Genomic DNA, 18,491 nt, shown 5'->3' on the forward strand with positions numbered 1-18,491 from the left:
TATCACAGAACCGCAGCATCATAGAATGGCTTTGGGTTGGAAGGGACCTGAACAATCCCCTAGCTCCAAACCCCCTGCCATGGGCGGGGACACCTTCCCCTCGGCCAGGATGCTCAGGGTCCCATCCAGCCTCGCCCTGGGCACTGCCAGGGATGGAGCACGCACGCTTTCTGCGGGCAGCCCGTTCCAGCGTACGGAATTTCCCTCCCTCAGGGCTCCGGGGCACAGAGCCGAGCCCAGCCCGGCCCGAGGGGCGGAGGCGCAGCCGCTGCGGGCGGCGGGCGCGGGGCCGGACTGCCCGTCCCAGCAGGCCGCGCGCGCCGGAAGCGGCGGCCGCAGTGACGCCGTTCCGGGGGAGCTCGTGGGGCTGCGGCGCGGCGCTGGCTCTGTGCTGAAGGCGGCTCCCGGCGGCACCGGCACCATGGTGAGCGGCGAGCGGCGGCGGCCGGACCGGACCGGGGTGCGGCGGGGCCGGCGGGGCTGCGCTCCACGCGGGCGGGCGGGATGGCGAGGCCTGGAGGCCGCGCCCTGCGTTTCCCCGCGCTGTGCCGGGGGCTGGGGCGGCCCCGAAGGTTCTGGAGCCGGGGCGGGGCGATTCTGTGAGCTGTGGTAGCTGTGTGCGGGTATTTGATCCTTCTTCATTTAAGGCCTTGGGTGCTCTGCAGATACTGGTCCTTAAAGGCGTGTCATTGGTTACCGCTATGATTAATTTGCATTGATATGAAAAAAAAAAAAAAAAAAAGGGCGAGTTCGGCTCAGGTATTAAAACGCTGTAGGCATTGGGCAGTGAATAGGCTCGTTTCGGCTCTGCTGGCTGCGGCTGCCGTCGGGCTGTGGGAAGGGCCGGCTGGCGGGCAGAGCAGCAGCGCTCGCACGGCCATGGAGGGATGGGCTGGTCCGGCCTGGTGTGCGCTGCGGTGTGCCCGCGGCTGCGCTCGGCCTCGGAATCCTGCGCTGCGCTGCCACATTGCGGGACAGATTGGTAAGAACCTTGGCTATTTCTTAAATATATCTGTTATCACAACAAAATGGGGTATGGAAGTAATTTTATTTAAAAAAACATTGTTTAAGCTGTTAGGGCTGGGGATTTGCTTTTAGAACGCATAGTTTTATTGAAGCTAAAACAATATTATTACATTAACTGTGTTTTAGGCATCCATTTCCCTTGCTCCTGTGAACATTTTCAAGGCAGGTGCAGATGAAGAGAAGGCAGAAACAGCTCGGTTGGTAAGTTTAATTCTCTAAGAAACTGGTAGTACTTGAGGTAATTAAACTTAGTCTTTTCTGTTACTAAAAATACTTTCACTATATCGTGATATGGAACTTCTGTCTGTAGCTGACTTTTCTTGTTGCATGTCTGTGAACAGAAGGGAGTTTCGTTAATGCTAAAAATTAGAGAAACTCTTCATTGTCAAAACCTAAGTACCTTTACTGGAGCTCAGAAGATTGATGGCATTTCTTCTGGCTTTGAGACAGATTTATGGCTTCTGGGAGGTTTAGGTATATTTGAGCTGGTTATCAAAATTTAGCAGTTAAGAAACTTGCCTTAAGTTCAGTTAAGCCTCCATGGAAGAGGTGGAAGCGTTGGTGAAAATGTTGAAAGCTATGTGATAGTGTATAATTCTTGTACTAGAGTAGAAATAAATTGTTCCCTGAGGTATATTATTTTCATTTCAGTCATCCTTTGTTGGTGCCATTGCCATTGGTGACCTAGTCAAGAGCACCCTGGGCCCTAAAGGCATGGTAAGACAGCTGCATGGGTAGTCATGCCCATTGATTTAGCTTTAATAGTCACAGTGCCTTTTCAAGCAGTATGCTAAATCTCACATCTTGTAGGACAAGATTCTTTTAAGTACCGGGAGAGACAGCTCTGTCACAGTTACCAACGATGGTGCAACCATCCTGAAAGCCATTGGAGTTGACAATCCAGCTGCCAAGGTCTTGGTTGGTGAGTTCTTAAAGGCCTGATATTTCTTAATTTATAACTCTGTTGTGGTGTTTTTATTTGTTCTTAGAAAAGTGTTGTTGAAATACTGTGAAAAATTGAAGGGAGGGGGAGCAGAAATCCTGAAGTAAGAAGGGCAGGGTACTGCAAGAGTTGTGGCGTTCTGCAAAAGTAAAATTATGGTGTGTGCTGCTCTTCAAAACTGGTTTTTTATCTTCTTTTCCCTTAACCCTGCTTTGTCCCAGGAGTCAGAAGGGACAAAAGACAGCTGTATACCCCTCGTTTTGCAGTGGGAAAATTTGGAGCAGAAATGTGTGCAGCAGCAGAGGTTCCCTGTGTTTCTCCCGGATTTCAATCTCTGGCACTCAGTGGGCACTGTACTTCTGTACAGAGTTTACTGTTGTGAGTGACTGTTCTACTGTGCCACTGGTCCACTACTGGTGACAAGCCTGATCCATTGGGTGTCAGGTTTCCTAATGATTCTGTGTTTGCTGTGGCCCAGTTTATCAGCAGTTCATGCAGCAGACCTGGTTACTATGGTCTCTGATCCTGTATCTGTACCTTAGAGCTTCTATCCATCTGTCCTTTTGATAACCTGTGTTAGGGTGGAGAACACAGGGCAGCATCCTGACCATCACCAGGCTGAAACTGGTTACAAATAAAGAGCAGGAGTTTGGAGGATGCCAAGTTTTCTTTGCATCTCTTGTTTTTCTGGGGTTTTTTTAGAGTTCCCTCTTTACACAAAGAATAAGATCTGGTTTTTTTGTCCAAATTAATGCTTGAGAAAAATAGCATTAATAATGTCTTTTCCTTCTTCAGATATGTCAAAGGTTCAAGATGACGAAGTTGGCGATGGAACTACATCTGTCACGGTGTTGGCAGCTGAATTACTGAGGGTGATGTATTCTGTGTTTTCAGAGGTTTTGTCAGTGTACTTCGGTGGTGCCTCCAGTAGGAGGTGTGTTATCCTGTCTTTGTAAAGTGCTCCCATGGCATAGAAAGGAATAGCTTGCTCTGTTGCTGGTGAAATTGATAGGGGGCAAAAAACAGCCCTTAGGTATTGCATCATCATTTTTTGGGTATTATTTTGGACTATTACTCCTTATATTATTTTTTATAAACTCTCAAGTATTTTAAGTTGACTCTTACTGCTCACTTTCTGGCTATTGCACTGAGCAGTGTAAAGCACTGCTTAGTTCTGAATCTCAGTCTTCTGAAATCCATTTCCATAGGAAAAAAATCTGCCAAATTCTGTTCTTTGCTCAAGGCCTGAATTCATACTGTTCATTTAAACTCTGTATGGATTTTATGCTTGTGGAAGAATTGACACTGCCAAATTCTAAACGTGAAATTACTATGAAAGAGATTTGAGAAATGAATAATTCTTCCTTGCAGAGCTGTGTCAGAAAGTCTGATCATCTCAGAGCCAGTAACTGGGATCAAGAGCATCTTAAGGCATGATCTATCAGCTTGCCAAGTTCCACAGAAAAATAAAGATAGCTTTTTTCAATTACATTTTAAATTGCATCCATAAATGAACATGTCTTTTCTTGTTAGTGTCACTATATTTTGTAGCGGGGGGAAATAATTATTGATTTCATTTAAATAGGAGGCAGAATTACTGATTGCAAGGAAGATTCATCCTCAGACGATCATTGCAGGCTGGAGAGCAGCCACAAAGGCTTCAAGAGAGGCACTTTTGAAAGCAGCTGTGGATCATGGGTTAGTAATGCCCCTTTGCTGTAACTTTATATAAAAAACTACTCAAGATCAAAACATCAATGCAAATTACAGTCCATTGCTAAATTCTTCACTCTTTTTAAAGCAGTGTGAAGGCTGAGTTCCTGAATTTTAACAGTTGAGAAAAAATACTGGGTATTTTTTCTGATGAGTTAAAGAAGCTTCAAAATTACTTGTGTTATTTTGTGCAGAAATGAAATATAAGCTGTAATTTGCTCCCTGGAACAAAGATCTGAGTTGTTACTTCAGATTTGGTACTCACATTTTAAATATAACTATTTCCCATGCCCAGCACTTTGAGAGCACAAACTTTCTAAAGCTGAATGGAAAAATTCTCCTAACAAAACTTGTATTTCAAGTGGAAGGTTGTGTTCTGGGACAGTGGAGGGATACTGTGCAGCATTCCTCAAAAGAAAATATGGTACATATAGAGATATAGGCTTGAAGATGTGGGCCAAGACTCATGGTGGGAGCTAGTGGTGGTTAAGGCTTTCAGACTTTCCACTTTAACTGAGCTCTCTTCATTGTAGTAATGATGAAGTGAAGTTCCGTGAAGACTTGATGAACATCGCGGGAACAACTCTTTCTTCAAAATTACTTACTCACCACAAGGATCACTTTGTCAAGCTAGCTGTAGAAGCTGTTCTTAGGTTGAAAGGTTCTGGTAATTTGGAGGCTATCCATGTCATTAAGAAACTTGGTGGAAGTTTGGCTGATTCCTACTTAGATGAAGGTAAGTCTAAAGCTGCTAAAGGTTGCATATCTATGTAAATTTGTTGTCTGAAACACTGTTATGTTATTATTAAATTGAATACTAAAGATGGGGAATTTTGTAATAACTAGTAATTGCTCTCCTTTTTTAATTTGAAGTTTTACAAGGCCTTTCTGTTACTACAGGCTTTTTGCTTGACAAGAAGATTGGTGTAAATCAGCCAAAAAGAATTGAAAATGCAAAGATTCTTATTGCAAATACTGGTATGGATACAGACAAGATTAAGGTATGTGACAGAACTACTGTTGAGAAACTGTGTTTTTGTAAATGGAATTTTGAGACTGAGCTCTTTTCTCTTTGATTTAGATTTTTGGCTCTCGTGTTAGAGTGGACTCCACAGCAAAAGTGGCAGAAATAGAGCAGGCAGAAAAAGAAAAGATGAAGGAGAAAGTGGATCGTATTCTTAAACATGGAATAAATTGCTTTATTAACAGGTATGTATTTCTTGGGAAAAAGGGAGAGTTACATTACTTTCCATGTTGTTCTAGTTCACTCTGCTAGAATAGTTAAGTGTCCAGCAGGCACTTAGGATCAAAGGACTAAGACCTTAAAGCATATGGCTGCCTGAGCTTAGTGTGATAATTTCTTAGTTTCTTCAGAGAAAGGATATTTCAAAAAACATAGTTTGATTTTTCTTTTTTTTTCCTTAGCTTTGCATGTTTTCCTGTCCCTACATTTGCTTCTGTGTTGTGTAAAATTCCATGTGTGGCAGATGCCTCATCCATTGACTGCTTTGGTAGCTTTCAGAAATCTGTCCTGTGTCCATGCTACTGAGAAGCTGGTGTCTTTTGTTACTGTGTTATTTTCAAAGGTTTGTTCTGTGTGTGATGGTGGGATGTGTTGTAATTTTAGGCAGCTGATCTACAACTACCCTGAACATCTCTTTGGAGCTGCTGGTGTCATGGCTATTGAACACGCAGACTTTGCAGGTGTAGAACGTCTGGCTCTTGTCACAGGTGTGTAGAGTATTTTGTTGTATGAAACTTGGAGGGGCACATTATTTGTCTGATCATTAGTAAACATTGAACTTGCTTAAACATACTTCTTCAGCATCTGTGAATAAAGGAACATAATGCAAAACATGGGAAACAGTTTAGCAAGTTAGTGCCAGTTGGTAACCTTCTTTCATATTTTAAAAATATTTTCAGTTAAGTTCCTGCTTGATAAGATTTTGATGTTTGTTTTCTACAAAGAAAAGATGAAACTTAGCAACAGAATAATTTCACAAGTTAATACTAACAGTACTTTATTCTGTGATAACAATTGGTTTAAATGGCTGTTGTTTGACTGTAACGATAGAGAAGACTAAGGAATCATCCTTTGTTAAAAATGTGGGCCTAAGTTTTTGAATTGAGGTGGATCTCAAATAACCTGAACAACCTGGATATTTTGGGTAATGGTCAGCATAAATGTGATTTTAGTAACTAATGGAAATGAGACCTCTGGAATGCTACAGATAATTCTCATTGCTGAAGTAATAGATAGTTAACTGGGACATCATAGTTGATTTTGAGAGTGATCAGAAGGATGAATTTGCTTTTCAGGAGAAAGGAGAAGACACTGACTTGCTTAGCAAAACTGAAGTAGCAACTGCATATAAGTGTCAGTGGGCACATTGACACTGGAAACACGTGATTGAGAGGAACACTGCTTACATTCTGGAACAAATTGAAAGCAGACTTTGTATGCAGAGAAAATGGGCCTTATCAGACCACTCTGGCTAGAATAGTATAGCTGAAAAAAGAACAAGTTTTCAATATACACAAACTCTGCTCCAAGTCTTGGTTTTTCTTGTGATGCTGCAACTACACAGTGCTGCAAGCTACTGTGGGATTATTGAGCACACATGGGGAATGCATACATGTAAAGAGTTTTCTAATAGGAAGAGGAAAGAACTGGGACAAGAACTAGAATGGTGTTGTGTTCAGAGACATTTTGGTCATTGTAGCGCTTGTTTTGTTTATGATGCAGCAGTTTACAGATCCTGCCCAGTATTGCTGCTGCAGCATGGAATGAGACTTGCCATGCAGGAGAATGGTGGTTCTCAGCCATCATCAGGCAGGCAAAAGGAATACTGTCACAAGCTCAAGTTTTAAGGCATAGGAGACTTCATTTAGTATTTTGTAAATACTTAATCAGTAAATACTGGGAAAACTTGAAACATACTGATATTTAATGCTAGCAAAGATGAATGTTTATTCTGTTAGCAGACACAACTCACAAGCATTTTAGTCCTTGTGATATGAAACAAAACATTGGTGTTTTGAGGATTTATCAGCATTTATCAGCAGTTGACGTTTTCTGGTACCACATGCTGACATGAGACAGTCTTGGCTTATCAGTAATTTTAGTTCAAATTTATTTGGGGGCAATTATGAAGACTGTTTTTTTTCCACCCCCCACCCCACCCTGGTTAGACCTTGCCTGAAAGGATGCTTTCATTGTGAGCTCTGATTTCTTTATGATCTTACACTTGCAGGTGGTGAAATTGCTTCCACCTTTGATCACCCTGAGCTAGTAAAACTAGGAAGCTGCAAGCTCATTGAAGAAGTCATGATTGGAGAAGATAAACTCATTCATTTCTCTGGAGTAGCAATGGGTAAGTGTTTTATCACTAATGGTGTATTGTAACATTTGTGTTAACCCTCTGCTAGTGCTGTTCAGTTGCCAGTAATGCATAGGAATTCTGTAATGATTTATGTAACTGTTTCTACTAAAGCCTTGCTTTTCAGTAAAAGTCCTGCACAGTTTCATGGTTGAAACTGTGGACGTTTTGTGTTAGATAAATGAACATAAAATCATTTTTAAGGATGGGAACCAAGGTTTCTGCTTTTGAAAATTCAGTTGACAAGAAAAGTAGCAATGTGTCATACTTGAAGAGCTTGTTCTAGTAAATGCCAATGCTCTAATTTTTAAGGAGTTTTGAGGCAATATTAATTTTCTGTTAAATTAAATAAGGTGTTCTGGAACCAAAGCAATAGCACATAATTTCATTCTGTCTTTGAAATGTCATCATGCTTTCTTTTGTTCCCAAAATTAAGTAATACAGAACTTGACTCCAGTGATAGCAAAACCATTGTAAATGCTTTGTGATTGCCCATTTTGTGTCCTGGTTTCTCTTTTTAATCCTTTTACACGTGTGCTTTCTAGGTGAAGCTTGCACCATTGTTTTGCGTGGAGCCACCCAGCAGATTCTGGATGAAGCAGAGAGGTCTCTGCATGATGCTCTCTGTGTCCTGGCCCAGACTGTGAAGGACACAAGAACTGTGTATGGTGGAGGTGAATATCAGACTCTTTGTACCTCTCATACTTTGGTATTACTGAAGGTTGGATGTGTAACATCTGTGTGTCTTCACTGAATAGGGTGTTCAGAGATGCTGATGGCTAACGCTGTTGCAGAACTTGCTGTCAGAACACCTGGCAAAGAGTCTGTTGCAATGGAGTCCTTTGCTAAGGCTTTGCGAATGGTAGGTTTATTTAATCATATTGCTGGGCTAAGACACAAAGTTTCGTGAAGTTTACTAACGTGTGACATCAGATATTTGCTTCACTTTAAAAATTTTGGTTGTCCAAAGTAAAGAAGTGAGGTTTAGCAACACATCTTGGATAAACAAAGGGGGAAATTGGTTTTTTATCTTAGGAAAAAAGTACTGGTGTTTTAATAATTCTGCATGTTACAGGCTTGTAAATGTTCATGTGCCAGCCCTCCTCTAAATGGTTCTTGCTCACTTTACCTGCTGGTTAAAAGTGCTGCAGAAGTAGCACATAAAAATCTCATCTTAGGTAGCTGACAACAGATTTAGAAAAGTGCAACCCTTCTGTTCCATTGATTCTCTAGTACTGTTTGAGTGTATTCATGCTCTAGTACTAGCTACAAATTTCTGGTCTTGCATTGGAGATTGCTTCTTAGTAGGAAATAAGTGTGTCACAAGACACATTAATAGAATTGTGATAACAGACTGTCAGTTTGAGAAAAAAATCTACTTTCTGCAATTTGAATTCGGAAAAACCTTTCTCCCAAGAAAATTAAATTCTAAGTGCATAGTAACACTTGGCATTATCTCTTCAGTCAGTGCATGTGAGTTTGCACTGCTGTCATGGCAACAGTGAACAGAATGGTCAGGTAGTTAATGCTTACCAGCAGATTTGTGCTTTTTAAATGAAAACATTTCTCCAGTTGTAGTCTGAAATGATAAAATGACAAGATTGGTTTTTTACTTCTGTCCGTGTAAAATGAGCGTACAAATTGCTAACATGCTTCTGTCCTCATAGGTACTTTCTTACAATTTCTAAGAGTCTTGAAATTCTTAGAAAGGTAGTTTAAGTCTTTTACTTACCACAGTAAACAGATCATCTGGCATATTGCTGAAGCATTTTCTTGAAATTCAGTTGTAAACTGGTAACATCAAAGTATGTTTCATGTTTGCTAACAATCAGTCCCTATGTTAATGAAAATCAACCTGTGTTTATCCCCTTAGATCCCAACAATAATAGCTGATAATGCTGGCTATGACAGTGCTGATTTGGTTGCTCAGCTCAGAGCTGCTCATAGTGAAGGGAAGACTACTTATGGACTGGGTAAGGGGATCAGTTTTACTTCTGTGTTTCAATTGCTGTTTGGCCAGGTCCTTTGGGCTCATTGAAGTTGTTCATGTATGTCTGTCACGTATATTCAGCAGGGAGAGCTGAGTATGTTGGTTTGTTTGCTTTGCATAGAACTTTGTGTACAGCACGATATTCCTTTTGTTCTAGCAGGCTTTTGACAGTAGAGTGAAAACCTTCATTTCTTAAATGCATGGTTTTCACCTCTAAAAAACACTTCCCTTACACTGAGTCTAGTTATAGGAAGCTTAAAAATAAAAACATTGTTTTAAAACCAGCAACCAGTTAAAAACCCAGAAGAACCAAACATCCTTCCTTTTGCCCCTTCCCCCACCCCCCAAAAAAACCCAACCAAACAACCACCACAGAGTGGTGGAGAAGAACCCTGAAGTTAATGTACCTAAGGACATAGTGCTGAGAGTCCTATTGGGATCTTGTCTCCTCATCACAGTGTATAAAGTTATTATCATCAAGTGTTCATATGTAGTTGCAACATTAGGCTTTAATCAGGACCCTTGAGGTAGAAGACTTTATTTAATACTTCCCTAACTATCAGTGTAGTTCATTTGAGCAGGTAAGTTACTGTGCTCTCAGCTTCTTGTAATTTCCTTAAAAAATGCTGAGTTAAAAAAACCAAAAAAACACCTCTTTATGTGTTTCTTCTTCCAGATATGAAAGAGGGTGTCATCGGGGACATGTCAGTTTTGGGAGTAACAGAAAGTTTCCAGGTCAAGAGACAAGTGTTGCTGAGTGCCGCTGAAGCAGCAGAAATGATTCTTCGTGTGGATGACATCATTAAAGCAGCACCAAGGTATGAGCAGAGTATCTGCATGGTCAGTCACAGTGGTGTAGAGTAAACCTCCTTCTGTGGAAGAGTAAGGGTGCAGAAAAGTCTTGGTCTAAAAATGCTGCTTGAAAGGGAACCTGACGTGTGACATGCTGGTGTTCATATTAGATAATTTTACTGCATTAGCAGTATCATCAGGCCTTTAGAGCCATCAGCAAACTTAAATTGCTGTGCCTGAGTAATGCCTAGTTAATCCTGGGTCACCATTAAACATCTGCACAGGTGGCTGACCAAAATGTAAGGGGTCATGCTTTCTTTTTGCTTTTGGCAAGAATTATAGTGAAATGTCCAGCTGCTTCTGAGGTAGAATCTGCAGCTAAAACAGAAACATGTTTCTTAAAAGGTTTGAGAACAATTGCCACTCATAGGCAGGTGGGCCTACTACCAGGTAGTTTTCACTGCTTTTTGAATCAAAAGATTTTTTTTAGCATAGTTATGGGTGGTGTGTTAGCTTTGAGGTGGCACTGTTTTTTGTGCTGTGAGATAAAGCTGTCACTGAACACGAAACACTAACTAAAGATTAAAAATGAGAGTGGGTGAGGAGGGGCTGATGGGCATCAGTGTGGTGGGAATTTTCTGATTTTTCTTTTTCTCCCTAGAAAACGTGTACCAGACCATCGCCCCTGTTAAATTTTCTTCAGTACCTGAGGATGTGTGGACCAGATCTCACCTAGTAATTTTTTTTTATGGTCTAGTTTTTGTGAGGTTATGGAACAGAAGCTTGAGACAAACAGATCTCCATCAATGGCACTGTCTTCAGTTGGTTTTTACTCACTGGAGCTTTTGTGTGTTGTGTGGAAGAATTCACTTTCAGGGGTGTATAAACCAGGGGTTTTATACAACTCTATTCATTCTGTTCCTTCCAGGTTCCACTTAAAATACACAGTAATAAAAAAAATAAAAATAAAAATTCAGATTCCCCAAAGTTGTATTTCTTTGTGTAGAGCCAGGAAGGGCAGATGCATGGGGAGAGCTGTGGTGCACAGCCTCAGGCCTCGGCTGCTTCGGGGAGTGACTGAGCCCTTGTGACTTGCTGGTTCCTGCTGACCTGCTGTGTTAGTATGAGTGGTGTGTTCCAGCCTGGCTGCATAGGTTTTGAGTTGGGGTCCTAGAAACAGGCCCTGAAGTTAGATGGTATCTTTTTCTAGTGATATGGAGTATTACTCTTTTTTTTTTCATGATGGAAGAGAGTGAGTGGATGAGGAACCTCAGTCAGTGCCTAGAACTACAACTAAGTGATCTTACAGCTTTTTACACCACAAATTTTACTTTTTGCTCAGGAGAGTTGAGAGGAACATGCAGTTTGAGAGAGAGAGTAACATTCTGGACTAAACAGTCTGATCTGTAAAGTATTGGGCTGACTTTACAAACACTTAAAATTGTGGACACTTAGCAGCAAATAGGCCTAAACGTTCACTTTCAGCCCTCTCTGTCCCATGCCTTTCATGTCTGTTGAATCCTGTCTTCATATTCACTTTCCTATTCGATTAGTTGCTGCAAAGGCAACATGTTTCTCGACTGGGCAGGTTTCTTTGTGCCTAGGCTGGAAGGAAGCCTGTGATGCCTGCAGCTGTCTGCATGCAGACCTGTGAGGAGTGTGAGCACAGACAAGCGGGGGCCCTGTCTGTGTGGGGCCCAGAATGGTGCCCACAGACCTTGTGACCTTCTGGCCCTTGCAAGTGTACAAACAGCAGGGCAAGTCTGCCAAAGCAGAAAGATTAAGCTGAAGTAAGCAAGTATGTGTGCAAAGGTTTTTCTGCCTTAGATTTCTTAAAATGAGATGCTTACAGACTCCTCCCCTTAACTCTTGACAGAGACTTCAGCTCTCCAGAAGTGACAGTGCTGTGTGGTGAGTGCTGAGTGAAACACAGGCCATTGATAAGCCAGTGAAAGCATGCTCTTCCCCATCCCCTCAGATAAATACAGTACCAGCTCAGTTCTGTGGGATATAAAATATTGACTTTGGATATTAAAATAGCACCTCTAACTCATGTCCTGCTTTCATTTTTGTAGGAAGAAATTGTTGGAACAAGACTAGATAAAGAATTTGCTGTTAATTCCAAAGAAGGACTTTTTAACTTGGCAGGCTGCTAGTATACTTTTATTTAATTTCACCAATAGCACACTACATGGGTGCCAGCCAGATGCAAATTTGGACTTCATTTTACAACACAACAAGTGCTAGCAGAGTCTGTGTATTTCCAGATAATTTTTCAAGCATGTAGATGACATTAAACAGTCACGAACTGGCATGGAATCAAACCTTTTCTGGGAAGTCAACTGCTGCTTCTGCGGGCTGTGCTGGTGAGACAGACTCAGAGTGTGCCACCAAGGGCTTTCCATCCTTGTTAAAAAACCTGTCACCTAATTCAACCATGCGACGGAGCCTAAAGTTTAAAATGTCACTTTGAGCCAGATTTCTGTTACTCACTTAAAGCAAAGCTCAGGAAAAAAGTGCATTTTTAGGGGATCTGAACTGCTCCAAGTTGCAAGCTTGAGAAATACCCAGCTGAAATAATCTGAGTAAAGTTTGTCAAGTCAGATTATGTGCAAGCTTATAGTGACAGCTCACAGGCCTGGATTTTATTCATGCAACTTTACCTTTGCAGCTCCTGTGGCTTTTCCTTTTGTCAGGCTTTGATTTTCTTCTTTGCTCCTGCATGAAAACTTTTCCTTTACAGCTGTCCTTAGAGGCAGTGCTGTCAGTAACAAAACCCAGCACCAAAGCCTACAGCTTTCCTCACCATCATTTGAATACTGCTCAGCAGTGATGAAACAGTTGTCACAAATTTTGCAGGAAGAAAGAGGAGAGCCCCCTGTAGGTATGTGCTGTTTTCTTGATAGTGCAGCCAGGACCCTGCTACCACTTCCCACTCAGCAGACAGGGAAGCCTTCAAGGTATTGCTGTGTTTCAGACAAAGTAATTTGAGACCAATGCTGCTTTAGAGCTGTGGGGATCACATTGAGCAGTGGGTTTCAGCTGAGCTGGGACACCTCAAGAAGGTGGAAGGGACAAGAGTGAGCCCATGGGTGAGGAGCAGCAAGTCCATATGTGCTCTATGCAATCCACCCATGGCAAACGTCTAAACTGAGTCTTATCTCTGTTGTGACCTATGTGCTCTCAGCATGGGAGACAGAAGGAGTCTGTTGTAGGGAGGGTGCTGGTGCTGCACAAAGACAGAGAGGTGTCTGTACAAGAGTTGTGCTGTCACATTATCTGCAAGCTGGTGCACGTACTCCTAAGATTGCCATGCAGTGTGGTGCTCCCTGGACACCAGCAGGCAAGGGAGAGGTAGAGGTTGGCGGCGGCGGGAGTGCGCTGCCGCCTTGGCCAGAAGGGGCAGCTGAGTGTCAGCAGGGCTCGGCGTCTGGCTCGGCCTTGGCGGCAGGAGGTAGCAATGGCTTCTCGTCCAGCGTGATATCTATCACCGCCCCCGATCGCTTGCGGGGCTCGGGGCTCTCCTCTGACCATCTGCCCACCCTGCGCACCCCTTTGGCCACCTTGGGCGCGTTCCTGCAGGGGTTGTGGTCGTAGATCACCAGCTTCAGGCCGGGCAGGTGAGCAAGGCTGGGGAAGAAGCGGATGGAATTGCGATCCACGTCGATGACCTCGAGGAAGGGCATGTCCAGGAGCACGGGCGGGAACTCGGAGAGCAGGTTCCCCGAGAGCCAGATGGTGCGCAGCTCCTGCAGGCCCTGCAGCTGCCGAGGGAGCCCGCGCAGCGCGTTGGAGCCCGTGTGCAGCGTCTTGAGCAGGCTGAGCTCGCACACCACCTCGGGCAGGTACTGCAGGCAGTTGGACTCGATCCACAGCGTCTTCAGGTTCTGCAGGAGTCGGAGCTCCAGGGGCAGGCTGCACAGCTTGTTGTTGCCCAGGTAGAGGATGCACAGCTGCTTCAGCGTGCACACAACTAGGGGCAGTGCTTTGAAGTTGTTGAAGTCCAGTGCCAAGATCTGCAGGTTTTGCAGCTGCTCCAGCTCGGGGGGCAGATGGTTCAGGTTGTTGTCACTCAGGTACAGCTTAACCAATTCCCTAAAAGAGCAGATGTGCACAGGCAGCCGTCTCATCTGCCTGCCACTCAGATCGACCATTTTATCCACTGGCATCTCTTCTAGGTCTTCTAGGAGGTACTTCTGGCACTTGTTAGAGGGCACAAAAGCAAGTATGGCTTTCAAACTGTTGCCCATCTCAGGATGGCTGGGACTGCGAGGGACAGGAGGCTGCCTTGGTCTCCTGCTGCACACTGGCTTGTTGGTAACTCGTTCTTCCCAATATAAGGCTCTGTTTACATGGCACCAGCCATTAATCTCAAGGGCTCTGAAATGCTTCTGATAACTGAATGAGTGTTTGGTGACGGGGATTATAGGCAGGACGACTCAGGGCCCAGGTCTCCCTCTCTCACCCACACTCCCACATGCTCGCCTTCCCCCTGAAAGCATTCCTTCTTTCCTCCTCTTGCACACTGTAAATGTTCTCTGATTTTGCCCCAGACAAAATTTGGGTCACACCTGGTCCCTAACTTCTTGCTGCAGCTGTGCTGTCTGTGTAGCCAATGCAGGCAGCAAGGATGGCTTGGGAAAGCAAATTGAAATCACCACAGCAGATTGAAGTTTTAAGCTTAGATATTTAACTTTCATGAAACTTTCAGCAGAGATGTCGGATATAATCAAATTGTTGTTTAAAATACCTGTCAAGACTTGACTGACTTTCAAGATGAGTGGCATTTTCAGGGATGTATTTTGAAAGGCACCAAGTACATGGATTTCAGAGTGTAATTTGCCACCCCAGTACTTATCTTAAAGCTTTAACACAAATACTTGGCAAACTGCTATCTTGAGCGGTTCTACTGTTTATGTTCCTAATTTAATGGTATTTATTATAGCCTCTGGCACTCTTGATTGTGTAGGGCCTTTTTCATTACATTTTACTTCTTGTCTGTAGGGCCTTTTTCATTACATTGTTTTACTCCTTGTCTGAATCTCAATGTAATATGCTATCACAAATTGCCAAGGTTATTCTCCCTCTGCTTTCCAACTGTGCTACTGCAGTTCCTGTGTCTGTACCAAAACCTGTCAAGAAACTCCCATGGATTCCATCAAGATTCTCATTTGTTATTAGTGAAATAAGTGTGATTTTGAAAAGTTATGGCTATTTAGATGTGACAGTGTAAACTGTTCTAGTCGCATCATCATCCATTTTGCTGTTCAGTTCTAATTTCTGGGAGCATACCCATGTATAGGAACCTCTGCATAGTTTGAAATGTTGAGCTTCTGCTATTTCAGGCTTTCCTGGGTACTCATTTGTCCCTACCCATGTCAGGGAGGTTAGAACTACAAGATCTTTAAGATTCCTTCCAACCCAACCCATTCTGTGCTTGTTCTGCCCGTGTGTTGGCCATAGCTCTGCCATGAACTTTGGATGTGAAAGCTGGCAGAGTGTTTTAAGGTAAAATAGCCTTTTCACCACTTGGCTCTTTGCTTTGATATCTACAGCTCATTGCTGTAATTTCCCACACTTACCATAATTTAGGGAGTATACTTTCTTTGAACAATCTGCAATTGGTTTTGGGGTATTAGGTGCTATACTACCAAAATCTGTGGCTGCTGAGAGCCACACACTCTTGAAAAACGAAAAGCAGAGCAAACAGAAAATTGAGGAACAGGCACCACTTAAGGTGGCCTCTGGATTTCTGGTCAAATCTAGTTATATAGAGCTCTCTACTATCACTTGCTTTCAAATGTAAAGCAGCTCTTAGCTATCAATTGGGCATAGGCTTTAGGATGTTTATGAGCCTTTTCCCTACAAGATGAGCGGCTGTGCTATGCAGCAGTGATGCTATGAAATGCATGGAGGAGAACAATAGAGAGGGCACCTGAGGAACAGTACTGCAACAGGACAGAGAGCAGTCAGTGCTGAGACCTGAGTGCCATAAAATCAGTTTTAGATGGAGAAGCTGGGCAGGGCATCAAGCCTGGAGAACAAAGATGATGGCACAGTCATGTGTGGTGGTACTGTAGAATAGAGGGCCTGAAAGTTCCCTCTCTGATGGCGGGATGTGCTGTGCATGGCATCCCAGAAGCAAGAAGCCAGTTTGCACTGCATCAGAATCTCCTTTTAGACACTTCTTTACTGCTTTGATGCTCTGTGGCCTGTCAGAGGACCACTGTGTGTCAGCAGACTGTTGTATTTGTTTTCATTTCTAAACAGCCATGGCACCTTTTGAAGGCAAGCGTCCCTCCCCTTAAGGCACTATAGAATAAAACTGTGGAAAACCAAATGCATTTGGCATAATTAATAATGAATAGACATCCACAGCAAAGCCTTGTCTTTTAGACAGATTTTTTCAGATAACCTACTAATCATAACAACACAAGAGCATAGCTAAGAATATATTAATGGTATAGTTTAGGCATATTTTTCTTAATAATCCATATGTAGACAAATAACTTAGCAAAGTACTAAGTCTGCAGATATGGATATGGATTTTTTTTTCTACTTGAATTATTTCTCCTTAATGGAACTTTTAAGCTGCAGATAACTATTTCTTAGGGATCCTCTGCACTGTAGTTTAATCATTATTCCAGCTTATCAAAAAAGGTCACAATGACCTTTTGTTGCTGCATTTTGTACCTCTGTTAGCTAAATTAATGTCTGCTTGGAACATAGAGTGAGATCAGAGAATTTGGGAAAGAATAACCTCTGTGTGTGGATTAATAAAGGACTACACTTGCAGTAAAATGAACAATCGTGTTCTTTCTGAGAATCAGCCACTCAGTGGAGGCACTAAGGCAAAGCCAGTCCTCACAGTAGACCCAGGCGGTGTTTTGAAAGCTTCATGTCTTCAAAGTCACCGTGGTGCCCTCCAACAGGAACATTATCGACTTCCCAGAAGCATTTGTAGCATTTGAGGAAAAGTTCAAGTGATAAAGGCACTCGGCACAGACTTTGTCTTGCTCTTGTCAAAGCAGCACTGCCCTACCCAAGGGCATGGCATCTGCTCTGCTGTGCATCAAGTGACAGGTTGGGGCTCCTTGAGAAATGCCTTTTCTTTCTAGATTTCACAAATCTTTGCTCACTATTCCCATTTCCAGCACCCAGCTCTTGCAACTCAGTGGCTGGGATGACTGTGAGGCAGAAAATGTGATCATTTGCTGATAACTTGTGTAAAACCTCTGAGTTCAGGAGAAGTGGGGAGTATTACTCAGAGATATATAATTGAAAAAAAAATAGAATAAAATAGAAATCAACAGAAAATATGCATTTTTGGGATTCTATTATTTTTTGAAACAAGATATTATAATAGAGATGCTGGTGCTTTTTCAGTTCCAAAGCTCTGCCTGCTGCTGTGTGATGACACCAGGCTCAGCCTTTGCTGTGTTTTTTTAGTCCTTACAGTTTTGGATGTACGTTGGAAAAAGCAAACTGTAGTTCAAAATCTGGGGCAACTAATAAATAGAGCTCTAAATGTATTGATTTTAAGGCTCTCATACCCCATACTCAGTCTGACATAGCAAGGGAACTGACTTAAAGGAGCAATTTTTGTTTGCTTTGTATTTATTTGAAGTCTGTGATGGGCATTTAGACCCCTTCTTGGCTCACAAATGCTGTGTGATTGGGTTTTTCTGCTATTTTTTCTTGATTGCTGCTGGAGCAGAAGATGACAACTCCTGCCTCCTCTGTGTCCTTTGACATTCACTCCTTGCTGTGCTGTGGCACATCTGCTCTCTTTTGGGAAAATTCCTTAGTTCCAGTTCACCTTTGCAAAGTCAGCAGTTTATTTTATATACATGGTGTGTTGTGAAGAAAAAAAAGTGGTTGCTCTTTTGCCAGCATCCTACCATAGCCTTTTGAACAAAAATGGCTGATTATTCAAAGTTAACTTTAGTATATGCTAGGCTGCAGTATGTGGTTGCTTACTGCTCTTTCTTCTGCAGAGGAAAGATTCAAGAAGTCTTGCAAGTAAACTGCAGACTCAGTGCTCTGCTTCCTCATGGGCAGCTGACAGGCTGGGGGTTGTGCTCTGCCAAATCAGCCTCTTTTTGACACCATTATTTCTCTGCAGGCTAGACTTGAACCCACCTGCAGGGGTGGGAGCCACTAACCCCAGGAAACTTGCCTGAAAATAAATCCAAGAGAGCTCTTCCAAATGTCTTGCTGAAATGTGTGCAAAATTATTGCTGGTTTTTGCTGTATGTTGCAGTATTGTACTGTTGTGTTTTTTACTTTGAAGATCCATTTTATGGCATGGCAGTCACATTTTTGTTTAGACTGGAACTCTCTCACAGATAGGGAATTAAACTTCAGCTGTTAGGAGGTGCCTTGTCACAAGCCCACCAAATGTCTTCTGAGCCCTGCTGAAATGTCTCCTGCAAAAGGGAAATGGATGTATAGTATATTATGTCCTCTTTCTCTGCATTGAGCACTTCTGAGCAACATCTCACTAAAGCAAGCTTGAAAAGCAGCAAGTGCTTGGACAGCTTCCTCTTTCTCATTCTAGCAGGAGCCACGGTCAACCCATGAATGATATTTATGTAAAAGACATTAAGGATTGTTGGTTAAATGTCTGTTTGGTCTAGACTGTGCC

The 18,491-nt window shown here is 42.7% G+C and overlaps 2 protein-coding genes across 2 annotated transcripts; one reads left to right on the top strand and one right to left on the bottom strand.

The window, feature by feature from the left end:
* Nucleotides 1-322: 322 nt before the first annotated feature.
* On the top strand, nucleotides 323-10,820 carry CCT2 (chaperonin containing TCP1 subunit 2). The gene is made up of 16 exons (XM_064701918.1): nucleotides 323-424; nucleotides 1,153-1,227; nucleotides 1,678-1,743; nucleotides 1,837-1,948; nucleotides 2,765-2,841; nucleotides 3,555-3,667; nucleotides 4,216-4,418; nucleotides 4,583-4,683; nucleotides 4,764-4,891; nucleotides 5,310-5,413; nucleotides 6,937-7,056; nucleotides 7,608-7,736; nucleotides 7,821-7,924; nucleotides 8,936-9,035; nucleotides 9,729-9,870; nucleotides 10,506-10,820. The coding sequence occupies exons 1-16, from the start codon at nucleotides 422-424 to the stop codon at nucleotides 10,534-10,536; spliced, it is 1,608 nt and encodes a 535-aa protein (XP_064557988.1). The 5' UTR covers nucleotides 323-421; the 3' UTR covers nucleotides 10,537-10,820.
* Nucleotides 10,821-13,257: 2,437 nt separating this feature from the next.
* Nucleotides 13,258-14,094, bottom strand: LRRC10 (leucine rich repeat containing 10). Its single transcript, XM_064731224.1, has one exon. The coding sequence runs from the start codon at nucleotides 14,092-14,094 to the stop codon at nucleotides 13,258-13,260; it is 837 nt and encodes a 278-aa protein (XP_064587294.1).
* Between the last annotated feature and the right edge of the window lie 4,397 nt (nucleotides 14,095-18,491).

Source organism: Zonotrichia leucophrys, chromosome 1A (genome assembly GCF_028769735.1).
Source record: "Zonotrichia leucophrys gambelii isolate GWCS_2022_RI chromosome 1A, RI_Zleu_2.0, whole genome shotgun sequence".
Classification (NCBI taxonomy): domain Eukaryota; kingdom Metazoa; phylum Chordata; class Aves; order Passeriformes; family Passerellidae; genus Zonotrichia; species Zonotrichia leucophrys.